Source organism: Littorina saxatilis, linkage group LG3 (assembly GCF_037325665.1).
Source record: "Littorina saxatilis isolate snail1 linkage group LG3, US_GU_Lsax_2.0, whole genome shotgun sequence".
Lineage (NCBI taxonomy): Eukaryota > Metazoa > Mollusca > Gastropoda > Littorinimorpha > Littorinidae > Littorina > Littorina saxatilis.
This window is the reverse complement of record NC_090247.1, coordinates 9,297,831-9,316,158: the sequence shown is the minus strand read 5'-3', so window position 1 is coordinate 9,316,158 and position 18,328 is coordinate 9,297,831. Positions and strand designations below refer to the sequence as shown.

Here is an 18,328-nt window from a genome sequence, read left to right as displayed (position 1 = left end):
TATATTGATGACTATATTTTTAGATATGATTTTTAGGGAATTCATTTATCTTTATCCATGCAACCTGTGATTACTCCTGTCAAATTGGTGCTAAAAGAACAACCAGTCCGTTTTGAACTGTCTGGTTGGTATACACACGTAAATAGGCCCAGTGAAATTGAACACTTTATCTGTACATAGTTATTATGATATATGCGGGTGGAAGGAGTGTGAAGTTTTGTGAAGTTTAATGCATACACCATAACAAAATCCTGTGCTTTGCATTTGGTAAATAAACTGTTTGACTTGACTTACCCGCTTCGCCGGGTACCGGCTTCGCCGGGAAGAAGTAGAGCCGAATACCAGGCTGCGCCGTCTTCGCCGGCGCACGAAGGAAAGGAGATAAACGCGCAAAACACTGGAGACCTTCTAAAAATAGTAACGTGCAGTGACCTTCTAAAAATAGTAACGTAGTAACGGGAATATGGATTGACGCCACACGGAGGAAGGGAGATAATCGCGGCTGAAAACACTGTAGAAGATAAGGAAGAGTTACTGGTAGTGGATCCCGACAACAACAACAACAACAACAACAAAATCGGTTCAGCGCGCACAGCGCTGCGCGCTGAGAGCACGTGTTGAAATATCTCATCGATGAGGTTGTGTCCGGGGTGTAGCTGAATACGGTGTCCAAATTTGAAAAAGATCCACCGAGAACTTTGGCCGTGCATCGCGAACAGACAGACAGACAGACAGACACTAGTCGTATAGATGAGCGATCCAGTTCGCATTGTGGCTGTTCCGTTTAATTTGCGGGGTCGCTTCGAAATTTCTTTTGGTCGAATTAGACGGTAATAAAACCGTTATCTATATATATATATATATACGACTAGTGTCTGTCTGTCTGTCTGTTCGCGATGCACGGGGATCTGCTTCAAATTTGGTGGGCATATTCAGGTAGACCCCGGACACAACCTGGTCGATGAGAATTTTCAACACGTGCTCTCAGCGCGCAGCGCTGAACCGATTTTGGTTTTTCTGTTCATCTTCCCAGATCCATTCCCATTAACTCTTCCTTATCTTCTCCAGTGTTTTGCGTTTATCTCCCTTCCTTCGTGTGGCGTCAATCCATATTCCTGTTACTATTTTTAGAAGGTCACTGTCCACAACGCTCAATCCATATTCCCGTTACTATTTTTAGAAGGTCACTGTCCACAACGCTTTCATCCCGGCGAAGCCGGGTATTACTCTTCCTTATCTTCTCCAGTGTTTTGCGCGTTTATCTCCCTTCCTTCGTACGGTGCGCCGGCAAAGCCGGCGTTTCCCCAGCGAAGCCGGGTATTCGGCTCTACTTCTTCCCGGCGAAGCCGTACCCGGCGAAGCGGGTATTCATCTAGTTTCTAATATGCTGACTGTTAGCAAATGATAACAGACATGTCGAGAAAATTGATCCAGCTCATGCTGATATCATTTTTGAGAGCATTTGCTAACAGTCGGCACATTAGAAATAATTCATAATAAGGTGCGAGCACAGATTACAACAGAAGCTGGGAACTGGGACATTAAATGATCGGACTACTTTCAAGCTCGGATGCACGTAACACACCCATTGTAAACAGACTTCCTGAGGCCCTGCATGGGATGTAAATAGACGTAGTTTTGAGTCAAAAAACGGTACAACACACGCCTAACCGCATTATGAGTGTACTTAAGAAATTGGCACAACGTTCTATTGCAACTCACGTGGGGAATCCCTCGCGACTTGCTTTGTTTAGTGGGGCACATACTATACTAAATGTGAAAATCAGTTCTAATACCTGAACAAGACGGAAAACTGTCTCCGCAGTCCCGGGTATATATCGCCGTCGTCTGGCAGCTCCAAATTACCCGGTGAACCTCTCCTGTCGTCTTTGCTTGGTTTGATACTGCCCGACATGACGCCATTCGCCTCCATGACGTCATCCTGGTAGTAGACTTGCTGTAAGTGTCTCACCACCTCGGCTGTGCTCTCTTCCGTTTCCTCTGACGTTGGGTCGAGGGTTGACAGGTCCACTGGAAAAAAATATTATACGTTATTTGGTGTCTTGACAAAAATATGACATTTTACAGAGATCGAAACAGTCATTGTTCCTCCGAGACAGCGCTAGTGGTCGAGGTGAACAATGACTGTCAAGATATGTGTAAAATGTCATATTTTTGTCACAAAAAAAATTAGGGCTTCAATTAGACTTTGGGAGGGCGTCAATCCCCGATGAAGACCGAGAAGTTTCAAATGGAAGCATGTTAATGTTATTGTAATTCAATCTGACGACGATCTCTTTCCTGCTTTCATGCGGTTGTAAACAGACAGAATTGCTTCTGTTCTGTTCACACACTACTTTCAGTCCACCTACCTGCAAGGGTCAATTATAAGTGGAAATGTGTTCCAAAGTCAGTGTTTTCAATGTACGGCTCAAAATGTGAATGTTTTTATTCAAATGTTCATTTTCGGACACTAAAAGGGAGTGAACTTGTCAAATCCAAATTTTGGAAAATTGTTTTGAAAACCTGGCTTGATAACAACGTAGGCTTATGTATTGATGATAATTTATTTAATCCGCTTTTATGGAATAACCAATGTTTTGCTTACGCCGGAAATGTACTGTATTTTGAAGATTGGGCGAGAAAGGGTCTTAATAGTGTACATGATGTTTTATACAGAAACGAATTTGTTACCTATCAGTTCATTTGTGATGTTTTAAGAAAATCCCCACGGAGAATTTTGGAATATAACATGGTTCGTGCTGTTGTTCTGAATGTAATGAATAAGACGATGCACGGAAAGAAAGAAATTGATTTGATGGATATCCCCTCATATCGTGGTAAGAAAGTACAAAGCGCACAACAGTTTAGAAAAAAATTAGTAAGTATGAAAGTTGCTGAACCGTGTGCAATTGGCTTTTGGAGGAGGAAATTTAATTATGAAATTGATAAGAAAGATTGGCTGATTAGTTTTGAATCGGTTAAAGAGACAAGGTTGCGTGTATTACAATGGAAATTACTTCACAATATTTATCCCACAAACATTATGTTATGTAAAATGCAAGTTGTGGAGGACAATGTCTGTTCATATTGTAGTAATAGCGTTGATTATATGATTATATAGAACACTTTTTTTCTTTTGCCCAGTGGTGATTGAGTTTTGGAAACAGATAGAATTTTATATTTGGGTACATCTGGATAAACAAATAGAGTTAACAGAGCAAGAGATTAATATGTTTGGTGTTAAAAATCGACAAATGCAAGCAACTCTGTCGAAAGAATTGAACCGTATAATTTTGGTTGCTAAAATGTGCATAAGTATTTATAAACAAGTCGCGTAAGGCGAAATAACAACATTTAGTCAAGCTGTCGAACTCACAGAATGAAACTGAACGCACAGCTTTTTTCACCAAGACCACATACTCGTAGTTTCGTCAGTCCACCGCTCGTGGCAAAGGCAGTGAAATCGACAGGTAGTGGTCGCGCTGAGCAGGATAACACGCTTTTCTGTATGTAATAATAATAATAGTGGCAAGCTTATATAGCGCGAACCATGGGGTTAACCCACGCTCTCCGCGCTTTACATCAAACTGAACAATGCAATACATGTTTACAATAAATAGTATCCTAGTTCTTACAGTAGTGTAAATGCCATAATGCATTAATTATACAAACAACAACATCCAAAGAAAAACACACACTCACACAAGTTAAAGCTAAGTACATAGTAAGAAAAATAGTATGTTAAATCACTATATCATAGCACACACACACACACACACACACACACACACACACACACACACATACACACACACACACACACACACACACACACACACGCACACACAGCGCAGTCGATCACACCCACACACACAAACACAAGCGTGAAGCGATAGTACAGGGTATTGAAAAAGCGGATCAGGGATCTAAATAGATTTTGAAAAGATGGGTCTTTAAAGCTGCTTTGAAAGAAGGGGTTGAGTCAATGTGGCGGATGTCATATGGGAGAGAGTTCCATATTTTAGGGGCTGCATATTTTCGGTGATTTTTGCTAACACATGTCGTAAATTACATCCACATCCAAAAATCAAAAAATGAAAAAAACATCCGGGGATATCATTCCCAGGAACTCTCATGTCAAATTTCATAAGGATCGGTCCAGTAGTTTAGTCTGAATCGCTCTACACACACACACGCACGTTTTATGTCTATTCTGTTTAGCTTACTGAGTTTGTTTTTAATCCAAACATATCAGATCTACATGTTTTTGGAATCAGGAACCGACAAGGAATAAGATGAAATTGGTTTTAAATCGATTTCGGAAAATTAATTTTAATCATAATTTTCATATTTTTAATTTTCAGAGCTTGTTTGTAATCCAAATATAACATATTTATATGTTTTTGGAATCAGAAAATGACGCAGAATAAGATGGAATTATTTTTGGATCGTTTAATAAAAAAATAATTTTAATGACAAGTTTCCGATTTTTAATGACCAAACTCATTCATTAGTTTTTAAGCCACCAAGCTGAAATGCAATACCAAAGTCCGGCCTTTGTCGAAGATTGTTTTGCCAAAATGTCAATCAATTTGATTGAAAAATGAGGGTGTGACAGTGCCGCCTCAACTTTTAAAAAAAGCCGGATATGACGTCATCAAAGGTATTTATCGAAAAAATGAAAAAAACGTCCGGGGATATCATTCCCAGAAACTCATTCATTAGTTTTTAAGCCACCAAGCTGAAATGCAATACCAAAGTCCGGCCTTTGTCAAAGATTGCTTTGCCGAAATGTCAATCAATTTGATTGAAAAATGAGGGTGTGACAGTGCCGCCTCAACCTTTACAAAAAGCCGGGTATGACGTCATCAAAGGTATTTATCGACAAAATGAAAAAAACATCCGGGGATATCATTCCCAGGAACTCTCATGTCAAATTTCATAAAGATCGGTCCAGTAGTTTAGTCTGAATCGCTCTACACACACACACGCACAGACACACACACACACACACACACACACACACACACACACACACATACGTCCACCACGACCCTCGTCTCGATTCCCCCTCTATGTCAAAACTTGACTAAATGTAAAAAACAAAGGCTTCAATGCCTCTTTTTGTTTTATTCGAAAAACAATTGCAGATCAGAAATATAAAATTTTGATTTTGATTTTATTGACTAAATGTTTTAACATAGATGGGGGAATCGAGACGAGGGTCGTGGTGTATGTGTGTGTGTGTGTGTGTGTGTGTGTGTGTGTGTGTAGAGCGATTCAGACTAAACTACTGGACCGATCTATATGACATTTTTCATGAGAGTTCCTGGGTATGATATCCCCAGATGTTTTTTCATTTTTTCGATAAATGTCTTTGATGACGTCATATCCGGCATTTTGTAAAAGTTGAGGCGGCACTGCCACACCCTCATTTTTCAATAAAATTGATTGAAATTTTGGCAAAGCAATCTTCGACGAAGGCCGGACTTTGGTATTGCATTTCAGCTTGGAGGCTTAAAATTTAATTAACGACTTTGGTCATTAAAAATCTGAAAATTGTAATTAAAATTATTTTTTTATGAAACGATCCAAAATTACGTTTATCGTATTCTTCATCATTTTCTGATTCCAAAAACATATAATTATGTTATATTCGGATTAAAAACAAGCTCTGAAAATTAAAAATATAAAAATTATGATTAAAATTAAATTTCCGAAATCGATTTAAAAACAATTTCATCTTATTCCTTGTCCGTTCCTGATTCCAAAAACATATAGATATGATATGTTTGGATTAAAAACACGTTCAGAGAGTTAAAAAGAATAGAGATATAGAAAAGCGGGCTAACCTCCTCAGCGCAACCGCTACCGCGCTTTTCTGTATTGTTAATTTCACTGCCTTTGCCACGAGCGGTGGACAGACGATGCTACGAGTGTACGGTCTTGCGGAAAAAATGCTTTGCGTTCAGTTTCATTCTTTGAGTTCGATTGAGCTTGACTAAATGTATTTTTGCCTTACGCGACTTGTTTGAATTTTTTATTCTTTTTTCTCTTTTTTTCTCTTTCTCTTCTTAATTCTAGATACGGACCCAAAGTTACACCAAGATGGATATAGTGGATGTCATACTGTGTTTTTTGTGTGTGTATAATTATAATGATATGCATTTTAAATACATATTTCAACAGCATACACACATGTTTATTTATAATAGATTAATCTGAAGGAGGTGCTGTACATGAAAACTGTTATGTCCATCGTTAGGATCATACATATTTGAGTGAAATGTGCAAGTTTTGAGTAGAAAAAAAACAAGTCGCGTAAGGCGAAATTACTACATTTAGTCAAGCTGTGGAACTCACAAAATGAAACTGAACGCACTGCATTTTTTCACAATGACCGTAGTCCGCCGCTTGTGCATAACGGAGTGAAACTGACGAGCCTGTTCAGTGCGGTAGTGGTTTCGCTGTGCTGCATAGCACGCTTTTCTGTACCTCTCTTCGTTTTAACTTTCTGAGCGTGTTTTTAATCCAAACATATCATATCTATATGTTTTTGGAATCAGGAACCGACAAGGACATTGTTTTTAAATCGATTTCGGAATTTTGATTTTGATCATAATTTTTATATTTTTGATTTTCAGAGCTTGTTTTTAATCCAAATATAACATATTTATATGTTTTTGGAATCAGGAAATGATGTAGAATAAGATGAACGTAAATTTGGATCGTTTTATATTAAAAAATATTATTACAATTTTCAGATTTTTAATGACCAAAGTCATCAATTAATTTTTAAGCCACCAAGCTGAAATGCAATACCGAAGTCCGGCCTTCGTCAAAGATTGCTTTGCAAAAATTTCAATCAATTTGATTGAAAAATGAGGGTGTGACAGTGCCGCCTCAACTTTTACAAAAAGCCGGATATGACGTCATCAAAGGTATTTATCGACAAAAAGAAAAAAACGTCCGGGTATATCATTCCCAGGAACTCTCATGTCAAATTTCATAAAGATCGGTCCAGTAGTTTGGTCTGAATCGCTCTACACACACACACGCACAGACAGACACAGACAGACACAGACACACAGACACAGACACACACACACACACACACACACACACACACACACACACACACACACACACACACCCCTCGTCTCGATTCCCCCTCTATGTTAAAACATTTAGTCAAAACTTGACTAAATGTAACAAGTCGCGTAAGGCGAAAATACAATATTTAGTCAAGTAGCTGTCGAGCTCACAGAATGAAACTGAACGCAACGCAACGCAGCAAGACCGTATACTCGTAGCATCGTCACTCCACCGCCCGTGGCAAAGGCAGTGCCCGTGGAATTGACAAGAAGAGCGGGGTATTCGTTGCGCTAAGAAGGATAGCACGCTTTTCTGTACCTCTCTTCGTTTTAACTTTCTGAGCGTGTTTTTAATCCAAACATATCATATCTATATATTTTTGGAATCAGGAACCGACAAGGAATAAGATGAAAGTGTTTTTAAATTGATTTCGAAAAAAAATTTTGATAATAATTTTTATATATTTAATTTTCAGAGCTTGTTTTTAATCCGAATATAACATATTTATATGTTTTTGGAATCAGCAAATGATGGAGAATAAGATAAACGTAAATTTGGATCGTTTTATAAATTTTTATTTTTTTTTACAATTTTCCGATTTTTAATGACCAAAGTCAATAATTAATTTTTAAGCCACCAAGCTGAAATGCAATACCGAACCCCGGGCTTCGTCGAAGATTACTTGACCAAAATTTCAACCAATTTGGTTGAAAAATGAGGGCGTGACAGTGCCGCCTCAACTTTCACGAAAAGCCGGATATGACGTCATCAAAGACATTTATCAAAAAAATGAAAAAAACGTTCGGGGATTTCATACCCAGGAACTCTCATGTCAAATTTCATAAAGATCGGTCCAGTAGTTTAGTCTGAATCGCTCTACACACACACACACACAGACAGACACACGCACATACACCACGACCCTCGTTTCGATTCCCCCTCGATGTTAAAATATTTAGTCAAAACTTGACTAAATATAAAAAGAAGAGGGGGGAATAAATCTTCGTTCTGTTTTAGATCTGTACGCTTTTATGTAAGTTCTGTTTTATATGTCAGACTTTTTATGTGTAACTATTTGTCTATTAGTCTTATCTTATGTATTTTCCATCTTTTTTACATTTTCTAGATTATCTTAAGATGTATGTGGTCGTTGTTTATGAAATGTAAGCTAATAATGCTTGTATTGTATTCTTATGAGGAAACTTTTTATATGTTAAATGTTGAATTTTGATTTCCAATGTAAAGTGCCATGAGACTGTTATGTGGCGGTGAACAGCGCTATAGAAGAATGTTTTATTATTATTATTGGCTCACGTAAGTGTAGCCTATGCGATGATAAACTTTGTCTGTCTGTGCGTGCGTGCGTGCGTGCGTGCGTGCGTGTGTGTGTGTGTGTGATAGAAACTTTAACATTTCCGAGTCTATGGATTACGTCAGTCTCGGTCAAAAGTGTTTGACGTGTGTGATAGAAACTATTTGAAGACGTCACATTATGACGTAAGAGGGTTAGACGTCACGCAAAGGAATTACTGAACGTCTCGGTCATTGTTATTGTGAGCGGGCCGAGACTACTTGGCAGATCCAGGGTCTCGCTTTCTTGCACAGTTTCACCTATGCTTACTGTGTGTGTGTGTGTGTGTGTGTGTGTGTGTGTGTGTGTGTGTGTGTGTGTGTGTGTGTGTGTGTGTGTGTGTATGTGTGACGGAGTGATTGAGTTTGTGTTACTGTTTGTCGATTTCTTACGTGAGCCTTGAAGCCTTCGCCTCTTGTTATTAATAGACTCACCGTAATAATCACAGGGATTTGTGAGCTGAGGGCAAGGGAAGCCCAGACGCGTGAAGTAATGCACCATATGTTTGGCCTCCCCGAAGTAAACCACGCGTCCCCCTGACATCAGTAGCACCAAGTCGAACAACTCGAAGATGTTGGACCTAGGGACAGAAATTGGCGTTGTTTTGTGACTTCGAAGAGAATTTGTTCTTGTAACAATAAAGCTACGTTTCCATATAGTGACGCGAACACGTTGCGGCCAGGGGGCCGTGTGACTTACATATCCGAAGACTACCTACAACCAGGTTTATTTTTTCTGTTGACTGGTGGAATTTTTCGTCAACTACATTTATTTTCTGAACTACACATCGTCTGGCAAGAATTCCTTCAAAGGTTGTCAAAGGCATCGGGTTCGTTCCGCTTTTTGAGCACTTCGTTGAAATAAAATCGTGTTTTTATCATTTCATTTCTTATCTTTTCATGTTCCTCTTCAACAAAAGTAAGTTCAAATAGTTATAGTAGACCTTACATTAAACATGGTTGTGCTTTTTTTTTTGACCGACTGATTCTCAGGAGTCAAGCCGGAAATGTAAAAAAAAATCCGCCTGCCGAGCCACTTTTAATGGACACTCGAACACTAAAATTCGCCTGTCGCCAAGCATTTTCGTCGCAATCCCTCCACCATCTCTTCGCCATATGGAAAGAAAGCTTTAGACCACGCGCAATTTTGGCACGAATGTGAAAAAATCTTGCCGCTAGCCGCCGCCGCCCCCCGCCCCCTCTCCCTACCCCCCCCCCTCCCCCGAAAAAAACCCACCCCCACCCCGCTTTCTTGAGTTACCTGGGCTGGTGGATAGACATGAGAATGGTTCGTCTGTTGCGGGCCATGTGAGATAGTGTGGACACAAGATGACTGGCTGTGAACGAATCCAGACCTGACGTGGGCTCATCCAGAAACAGTAAACCTGGAAGAAACCATTATTTCAAGATCGCACTAGCTTAAAAAATTAAAAATTAAAAATTAAAATTAAAATTAAACAAAATTCGTAAAGCATACGTAGCGACGGAGACACTGCGTGACGGGGCAATATTTTTGCGTAACGACCTATCGTAGAAAAGTAGTGTTCGCATCAATCGAGATGCAATCATTTCAGAACAGGAGATGAGTATTGAATATGTCCAAAAGCGAAGGGTTTGCATTTTTCGTGGAAAAGCATTAGAAAAAGGCCACATTGTTTTTTCGCCATACGGGTGTGTGTTTGTGGGTGTGTGTGTGTGCTAGCTAATTCACCGATCGATTCTGCTGAAGAAAAAAGACTCACTGGGGTCAATGAGCATCTGTATACCGATGCTGACACGGCGACGCTCTCCCCCAGATATGCCGCGGATCTCGGCATTACCGATACGTGTGTCTGCAGGCTCCATCAATCCCAGCTCTAATATCACGCTGTCCACCTGCAACACAGCGTCACAAGTCTGGTTATAACTTGAAAGATGATGCACTTGTGCTTGTATATTCATTGTAAAGATACCGTGGATCCCGGCTATAAAATGCCAGAGCTGACTTTTTACCCAGTAGAATCTACTGGTTGATTAGCAAATCTACCTGGTATCTCTGCACTGGATCTTAACAGTAGAAATTTGCCCAATGGGAACCTGAGATACCGAGCAGAAAGCTCCGTCATTGGCTAATCAAAATACCGGGTAGAAAATGCCCACACGGGCGCCAAAACTGACATTTTACTCGGTAAAATCTACCAGTAGGTTTCCGGAAATCTATCGGGTATTTCTGCATTTGATTGGCACGAGAAAAAGATTGACAGATAGAGAGAGAACTAAACTGAACTGAACTGAACTGAACTTTATCTCTTTACATTCGCCACAGGCAAGTGAACACCCTAATCCATGTTTCCTGCTTGTGCAACCACCATGACATCAATGTAGTAATTTTGGGACGTTATATAATGCATTATTTACCGTGGGACGGTAATAATGCCTTCTTTAACGAAAAACGTTAAGTAATGCATTATTTAGCCGACAGGTCTGTAGAGATGCCTAATTTAGTCAAGAATGCTTTTTGAACAATTCATTACTTAAGTAAATAATCAATTGATAAATACATTATTCAAATAATATCTTTTATGAGTAAATAATGTTTATGTATGGCAACCCTGTGACGGTTTTTTTGTGTGATCTAAATAATGCATTATTTAGTTAAATAATGCATTATTCAGATCATCACCCAAAAAACGTAATTTCTTTACAAGCGGATTGTCATAGGCCTTATCACATTTATTTTATTGCTGTACGTTCATTACGTTGTCCTAAACTATTTCTGGAGACTCTTCAATGCTTAGTTATAAATCGTCGAAAGCTTTGCTGCCTTTTTTTGTCGTTGCAAAATTGCAAAACTTTTTTCCGCGGTGGAGAAAAGCTGACACTAAAGATAGCCTAAATCTTCCAAACATTGTCGAAACGGTTTTGGCCATTTCTCGAAGAAAATAAATCATTGTAAACAAAGGGGAATCTCATTTATATTTTATAACGAGCCTATAGCTATACACACATATACACAAACTGCAATGGATTATGATTCTGTGTGAATGGTCTTTCGCAATTTAAACAGATTTAGCGGATTGCCAGTAAGACTGTCGCGCAAGTCCCATTCCCAGTCACTTACTCTGGCTTTGATTTCATCGTCGCCGAATGACTTGGGCAGCTTGAGTTGAGCGACGAACATGAGCGTCTCTCGGACAGTGAGGCTGGCCATCAGCCGGTCATCCTGCCGTACGTAGGCCGCGCGCTTGGTCAGCATGTCTTGTGTGCGTGTCACGCCGTTCAGCATGACGTCACCCGTCACCTTGCCCGACTTGTTGCGGCACGCTATGACGTCAAGCAGTGACGTCTTTCCGCTTCCTGTGTGAAACAAGAAACTGCAAAGTTTGATGAGGGAAAAAACTCAGAACTCAAACATAACAACCAAGATATGACTTAACGAGCTAAACGATTTTTAAAATAGCGACTGAAGCTTGAATGTGGTGTCTCACAATTTTCCACAAAAACACTTCTGGTGAATGTTTGAAGATTCTACAGCGGATTCGAAAACAAATCAACGATCAAATGATCATACAAGTCATTCTGATCATCATCGGTCCATGCCGTATCGCCGGCATATCTCTCTGTGAATTTTTGGTTGTGGTTGTGGTTTGGTTGAAATTGCGTTGCATTTTTACGTAATGTCCACGTGAATGGAACGTACATTTTAGGTCAAATTTTAGGTCAAGAATTACGTGAATTCTACGTTGACACAACGTGAAAGTCGAGTTTTGGTGCATTTTTCGTGATAAAATTGACGTGAATTACACGTCGACACAACGTGAATTTGTGGTTGTGGTTTGGTTTGATTTCGACGTGAATGCAACGTTGCTGTAAGGGCACATTTGGTGGCTTACAATAGGTCTGTAGATGGTGCAATGTGTTACCATGGAAGGAAATGCCCATTGTTCATCTTTGTTACTGGCATGTGCTGTCTGAAAACAACGCACATGTTGGGTTTTGGGTTGTTTGTTTGTTATGCGATACCTAGTAAGGCGCACGATAACCTTATACAAATTCACTGTAAGGGTACATTTGGTGGCTTACAGCGGGTCTGTAAACAGGGCAAGTGAGGGCCAATAAAAGTGTTTACATATTTTTTTTCTACTGTACATACATGTGAGGGCGTTTTACCGCCAGTGATGTAAAAAGAGGGGAAACTTGGTCCCCAGTGTGTAAAACAAATTTCAATGATTGTGATGTAAATAATGTTGCATTAACCTGTAAAACAAATTTCAATGATTGTGATGTAAATAATGTTGCATTTAACCTGCTCCCAGGTGACTGTAAGGCAGCTAGTATTTATTGTGAGAAGGCCGGTGTGATATAATAAGGGAAGCAATTGTCCATCTAGTCGACCAAGTGCACCCCGCAGCGGCGTGGTGGTAGACGTCGGCCTCCTAATCGGGAGGTCGTGAGTTCGAATCCCGGTCGCTGCTGCCTGGTGGGTTAAGAGTGGAGATTTTTCCGATCTCCCAGGTCAACTTACGTGCAGACCTGCTAGTGACTTAATTAACCCCCTTCGTGTGTACACGCAAGTGACCAAGTGCGCACGGAAAAGATCCTGTAATCCATGTCAGAGTTCGGTGGGTTGTAGAAACACGAAAATACCCAGCATGCCTCCCCCGAAATCGCCGTATGCTGCCTGAATGGCTGGGTAAAAACGGTCACACACGTAAAAATCGACTCGTGCTAAAAACATGTCGAGTGAACGTGGGAGTCTAAGCCCATGAACAAAGTAGAAGAAGAAGATGTTTGTGTTTTCCCTATTGCGTCCTGTATCTAAAACTATATAGTTTTGTTGTATTTTATTGAAAATTATGCTTACAAATTAATAAAAGCGTTAAATAACCACTATCTTTATTTTTGGAAATGACACTTAAAATCAACTTCTGTCTATTCCTTATTATTTTTTTATTCCAAAAATACATAGTTTTATGGAGTTTGACGTCGAAAATATGCTCAAACTTAACAAATTTGGATCCTTAAATGGAAATTATACTTCCAAGCTCCGTGCAGCCGATAACAGGATAAAAGCACGTCATTTCAAGTGTGGAGTGTGGAACACGCACATGACGTGATAAATTATGGCTTTTCCTTGCGATATTTTATTTCAAACATGGTAAAAATTGTAAAGGAGTTTCTTTCTCAGATTATTTTTTTGTCCTCTGTCTATCTCTCTATGTGATTCAAACAAAATGTGTAATTCCTTAGTTTTGCAAAAGTAAAACTATGTATGATATACCTAATTGATACAGGTCTCTAATGAGAAAATACATAACTATTTTCCTTTATATTAGTATACTTACCATACATCACGTGTGCTTGATCTACTAGCAAGCGCATACCTTCACCTGGAAATGCTCAGATTTAAATGGGGCAGAGTGGCGCAAGGAACCTAACCTAAGCCCAAAGTCCCAACTAGTTCTGGGCAAAGATTTTTGTGGGTGACCTCCCTTAACCTGGGTCATCCCAGCATACAACTCTTCCCTTCTTCCGGTGACTGCCCGCCATATTGCTTGGTGCGGGGTCTGGGGTCAGCGCTCCGAAGTTTTTACTTGCGTTTGGAGTTTTGAGGAGTCGGTCGTGCGCGAATTTGTTTTTCCGTACATCTTACGTCCTCTCCCCCGCCCGCAGAGTGTGTTACGCCAGCGCCGGGGTTTTTCTTGTGCCGTATCTCCGTCGAGGTAGCGTTGGACCCCGGTCTCAAGATGTCGTCCCCCCCTCCTTCCAACCCCAAGGGGGATAAGGTAGGGAAGAACAACAAACAAAAATCGAAGGTTGGTGATGATGTTACTGTCTTTCGTTCACTGGCCCCAGTGTCCGTTAGCAGACAAAATTGACTTCTTTCTCTCAGTCTGGCTCCTCTTCGGATTCGCTCTTCCCCGGGGTTACTACCGCCTCTCTGTCTGATTGCTCTGTGCGTCATTCAGTCCCCCCGACTTTTTCCTCACCTTTTGTTTCGGGAGTCTCGGTCGGAGATAAGCCCCCCTTCCCTCCGCCCGTTTCTTCGGGGGAGGAAGCGTGGGAGCTTTATGCTTGGTCCCAAGCTCTCTTGTCGGGTTCTGGGACACAGTCAGTTGCTTCTGGTGGTTTACACCCAATGCAGTGGCAACTGCCTGTGCCTCAATTTCCGCACCCTATGGCTAGTCCGTATGGTTCCTGGGGCGCGGCAGGTTTCGCTATTCAGGTGAATTTTCCCCACTGCACGAACAGCGGTCCTGCCCCCAAATCTCTCGGTCATTTGCCTCTGTTAGCGGTTCATTCCCTCAGAGTTTGACGATGACCCCGACATGCGCCTCTTTCTCTGGCCGTGCCCCTCAGAGTTTGACGATGCCTACGGCATTCGACTCTGGTGGCGGTACCGCTACGCAGGTTCTGACGCTGTGCCGACGGGCGCGGCAGGTTTCGCTATTCAGGGGAATTTTCCCCACTGCACGAACAGCGGTCCTGCCCCCAAATCTCTCGGTCATTTGCCTCTGTTAGCGGTTCATTCCCTCAGAGTTTGACGATGACTCCGACATGCGCCTCTGTCTCTGGCCGTGCCCCTCAGAGTTTGACGATGCCGACAGCATTCGTCTCTGGTGGCGGTACCGCTACGTAGGGTCTGACGCTGTCGCCGACGTTCGCCTCTGCAAGCGGTTCAGTCCCTCAGAGTTTGACGACGTCTACGGTTTCCCATGGGTATGCAGGCCGTGCGGTTCAGGCCCCGCTGTATATCCCCGACAGTGGTTCTTCCACTCGGGGTGGTGTTTTCACCGGTGGGGCGGGAGCTGCTGCCCAAATTTCTGTTGGTATGCAGCCCCGGGGGGTGGGTTCCCTCCACCGTATTTTCCCCAGCCTCCTTACGCCCTTCCCTTCGCGGGGTGGCCGTCGGGAGTGCATGGTTTGAGCCCCTGGCCTGAGGGTGTTGGCTTTGTGCCCCCACATTCCGTTCATTCGAGCGGAGAGGCTTTGATCGAGTGCCTTGCGTCCTTTCTGGACCGCGCTGATAGCATACGATCGAAGCCAAGGGAGGTAACCTCGACTAGGGGCATGCCAGTATCCTCTGTGGCGCCCCCAGGGGCTGGGTTACAGGTGCAGACAGCACCGCAACACGTCAGTTTATCCGGTGGGGTCAGCGCCATGCAGGACCCCACGAACCCCTCTGGCTCCGGGGTTTTGGAGGGTGAGTCTTTGGACTTTGATCCCTTCCCTGTCAGCTCTCATGCTGTTGGGGAGTCGGGTGAGGACCCCTCTGACGAGGACGAGTCTATGTCCGAAGACGAAGATGGCGTGGCATCAAGAGATCCCGTCCCTGTGGTTGATACACCCCCTCTCGTCACCATGGCCCAAGTTGACGACTTTGTGGCCTGCCTACCGGTGATCGAGAAATATCTCCCAGGACGGACGGTTGCTGTTGTTCAGCAGCCCTCTCTTCTCTCTGATGCGGAGCATTTATTCTCCTCCGTTGATTTCTCGGCTTCGAGGTTCACTGCCTTGAATGAGGCAAAGACAGTGGCGGACGCTATGCTATCGGCCTTACCCGCGCGCTCTCCTTCAGGGCCAGAAATCAGTGTATCACCACCGTGTAGCCAGTCACCACCGATAGCAGCCTCAGACTTGAAGTTGCTCGGCAGGACGGGCCCCCCCCCCCGTCTAAACTAGCGACCTCGCTCCCTGACGCGGTTCTTTCTGATTGGCAGGATAACATAAGGTGGGGTTTGGAGTCGATTACAGCCGCAGATTCTCTCTGTGAAGCTGCCTCCTTGGCTCTATTCGTCAAGAAGGCCAATCCGTTGGCCTTCTCGTCAGAGGCTTCCGCACTTGAGGTCGGCGCACTTATGCGCCATTTGGCCGCAGCAATTCGTTTTGCAGCATCGTCTTTGGCGGTGGCACACACGTGCGTGCTTCTGGCACGCCTTAATGCTATTCTTTCCTCACCGGGTCTGGACACAAAAGCAAACTTCGTCACACGGCTGCGTCAGCAGCCGGCGTCGGCCGATTCGCTGTTTGGACCCTCCGCGCCCGCGTTCGTCAGTGCTTCACGCACAGATGACAAGGAAGACTTGTTGCACAAGTTGGCGGTTCAGGCCATGTTGCCTCGGGCCAAGTCTTCCTCCTCACGCGGCGGTAAACGGGCGGCACCACAGCGCGCAGCAGAGCTTCCTGTGCCTAAGCTGCAGCGTGTGGAACCTCCGTCTTACACGGGCAGAAGGGGTCAGGGCCAACGCCCTCACCCCCGTCCAAACCGGAGGATGAGGAAAGACAAGAGTGCACACAAGAACCGAGATTCTGGTCAGGGAGGTTCAAGCAAGGGGGCGCCGCACACCGGTCTCCCCCAATGACTGGCCCCCGACCCAGTCACAATCCCCCCCAAGTTTTCGCAAGCCGGCAGGCTCAGGTCACATCTCCCCAGTTGGGGAGATATGACTGCGAACTCTTGGGTGTTGGGCGTGTTGGGGTCGGGGTTTCGCCTACCTTGGGCAGTCAACCCTGCACGCTTGACAAGATCCCCTCCTCCGGTTCGTCCCCCAGCTTCGGCCGAGGCCAGGGATGTATTGGACGAGGAGGTGGCCGGCCTGCTATCCAAGCAGGCAGTCGAGGAGGTCTTCCGCCACGACTCTCTGGGGTTCTACGGACGGCTATTCGTGATCCCCAAGTCGTCGGGAGGGGGGAGACCGGTCCTAGACCTCTCCCCACTCAACAAATTTCTGCGCACAAAACAGTTTCGCATGGAGACTCCGGCCTCAATTCGCGAATCCATCCGACCGGGCGATTGGGCGACGTCAGTCGACCTGTCCGACGCTTATTTTCACGTCCTCGTTCACCCGAAGGACAGAAAGTGGTTGCGTTTCCGATGGAGGGACAAGTTACTACAGTTTCGGGCGCTCCCATTCGGGCTTTCACTGGCCCCGTGGGCGTTCACTCGAATTGTGCGGGAATTTTGCCTGTCCCTGAGGAAGCGAGGCATTCGCATCCGGGCGTACTGGCTGATTCTACCCACGTCTTTCCAGGTCTGCAACCAACATACCCAGATACTGGTACGGGAAGCCAATACCCTTGGTTTCTCTGTCAACTCCCTCAAGTCGGAGTTGGTCCCTTCCCAGGAATTTACTTTCCTGGGTATGGATTTCAATACAGTGTCTCAGACGGTACGCCCTGCCATGTCCCGCATCCTCAGGCTCAGAGCCCTCCTCTCGGCTTTGCTCAGACGCTCCCATGCCTCGGCGAGGGTTCTCACTTCTCTCCTGGGCATGATGGAGTCGTTGGCTCCGTTGCTGCCTTTGGGCAGGCTCCACAAAAGGGAGTTTCAACGCCAGTTCAGGGATCGTTGGTCCCAGACCAACCATCACTGGGACTCTCTCGTGCCACTCCGGCCTTGGCTGAAAGAGTCCACCACACAGTGGTCGGACAACGAGTGGTTGCTTCAGGGGGTCCCCATCAACCTTCCTCCTCCGACATCAGAGCTCTTCACGGATGCCTCCCACTTCGGGTGGGGGGCACACATGGATCATCTGACGGCTGCAGGTCAGTGGCCAACGAGCAGGCGTCGTGGCATATCAATGCCTTGGAGATGGAAGCAGTATGTCTGGCTCTCCCGGAGTTCGCTTTGGCAGTCGAGAACCGTCATGTCCTTCTCTTCACGGACAACACTACAGTGAACAAACAGGGGGGGGGGGGGGGGGGGGGGGCACGGTCACAGACTCTCTCCTTGATGGCAGAGGTTCTGCTGAGATGGTGCGATGTCAACAACGTCTGTCTGACTGCCAGGCATGTGCCCGGCAAGTGCAACATTGTTGCCGATCAGCTTAGCCGTCCACACCAGATCCTTCACATGGAATGGACCCTGATTCCTCAGGTTCTCAAACCCGTGTGGGAGACG

At 44.1% G+C, this 18,328-nt stretch overlaps 3 protein-coding genes across 3 annotated transcripts in view; 1 reads left to right on the top strand and 2 right to left on the bottom strand.

Moving 5' to 3' along the window:
* Positions 1 to 12,369, bottom strand: part of LOC138961091 (ATP-binding cassette sub-family G member 8-like) — a 31,652-nt gene extending 19,283 nt beyond the window's left edge. Inside the window, exons 1-6 of the mRNA XM_070332687.1 lie at positions 12,351 to 12,369; positions 11,549 to 11,784; positions 10,191 to 10,323; positions 9,710 to 9,833; positions 8,884 to 9,029; positions 1,797 to 2,031 (exon numbers count right to left, since the gene is read on the bottom strand). Of these exons, the coding sequence (XP_070188788.1) occupies positions 1,797 to 2,031; positions 8,884 to 9,029; positions 9,710 to 9,833; positions 10,191 to 10,323; positions 11,549 to 11,784; positions 12,351 to 12,369 (893 nt within the window). The remainder of the gene's footprint in view (positions 1 to 1,796; positions 2,032 to 8,883; positions 9,030 to 9,709; positions 9,834 to 10,190; positions 10,324 to 11,548; positions 11,785 to 12,350) is intronic.
* Positions 1 to 18,328, bottom strand: part of LOC138961555 (transmembrane channel-like protein 7) — a 96,390-nt gene that overhangs the window by 70,360 nt on the left and 7,702 nt on the right. The gene's annotated exons all lie outside the window — the stretch shown is intronic.
* Positions 16,872 to 18,296, top strand: LOC138961090 (uncharacterized). The gene is made up of 2 exons (XM_070332686.1): positions 16,872 to 17,973; positions 18,217 to 18,296. Exons 1-2 carry the CDS (start codon positions 16,872 to 16,874, stop codon positions 18,294 to 18,296), a joined length of 1,182 nt encoding a protein of 393 aa, XP_070188787.1.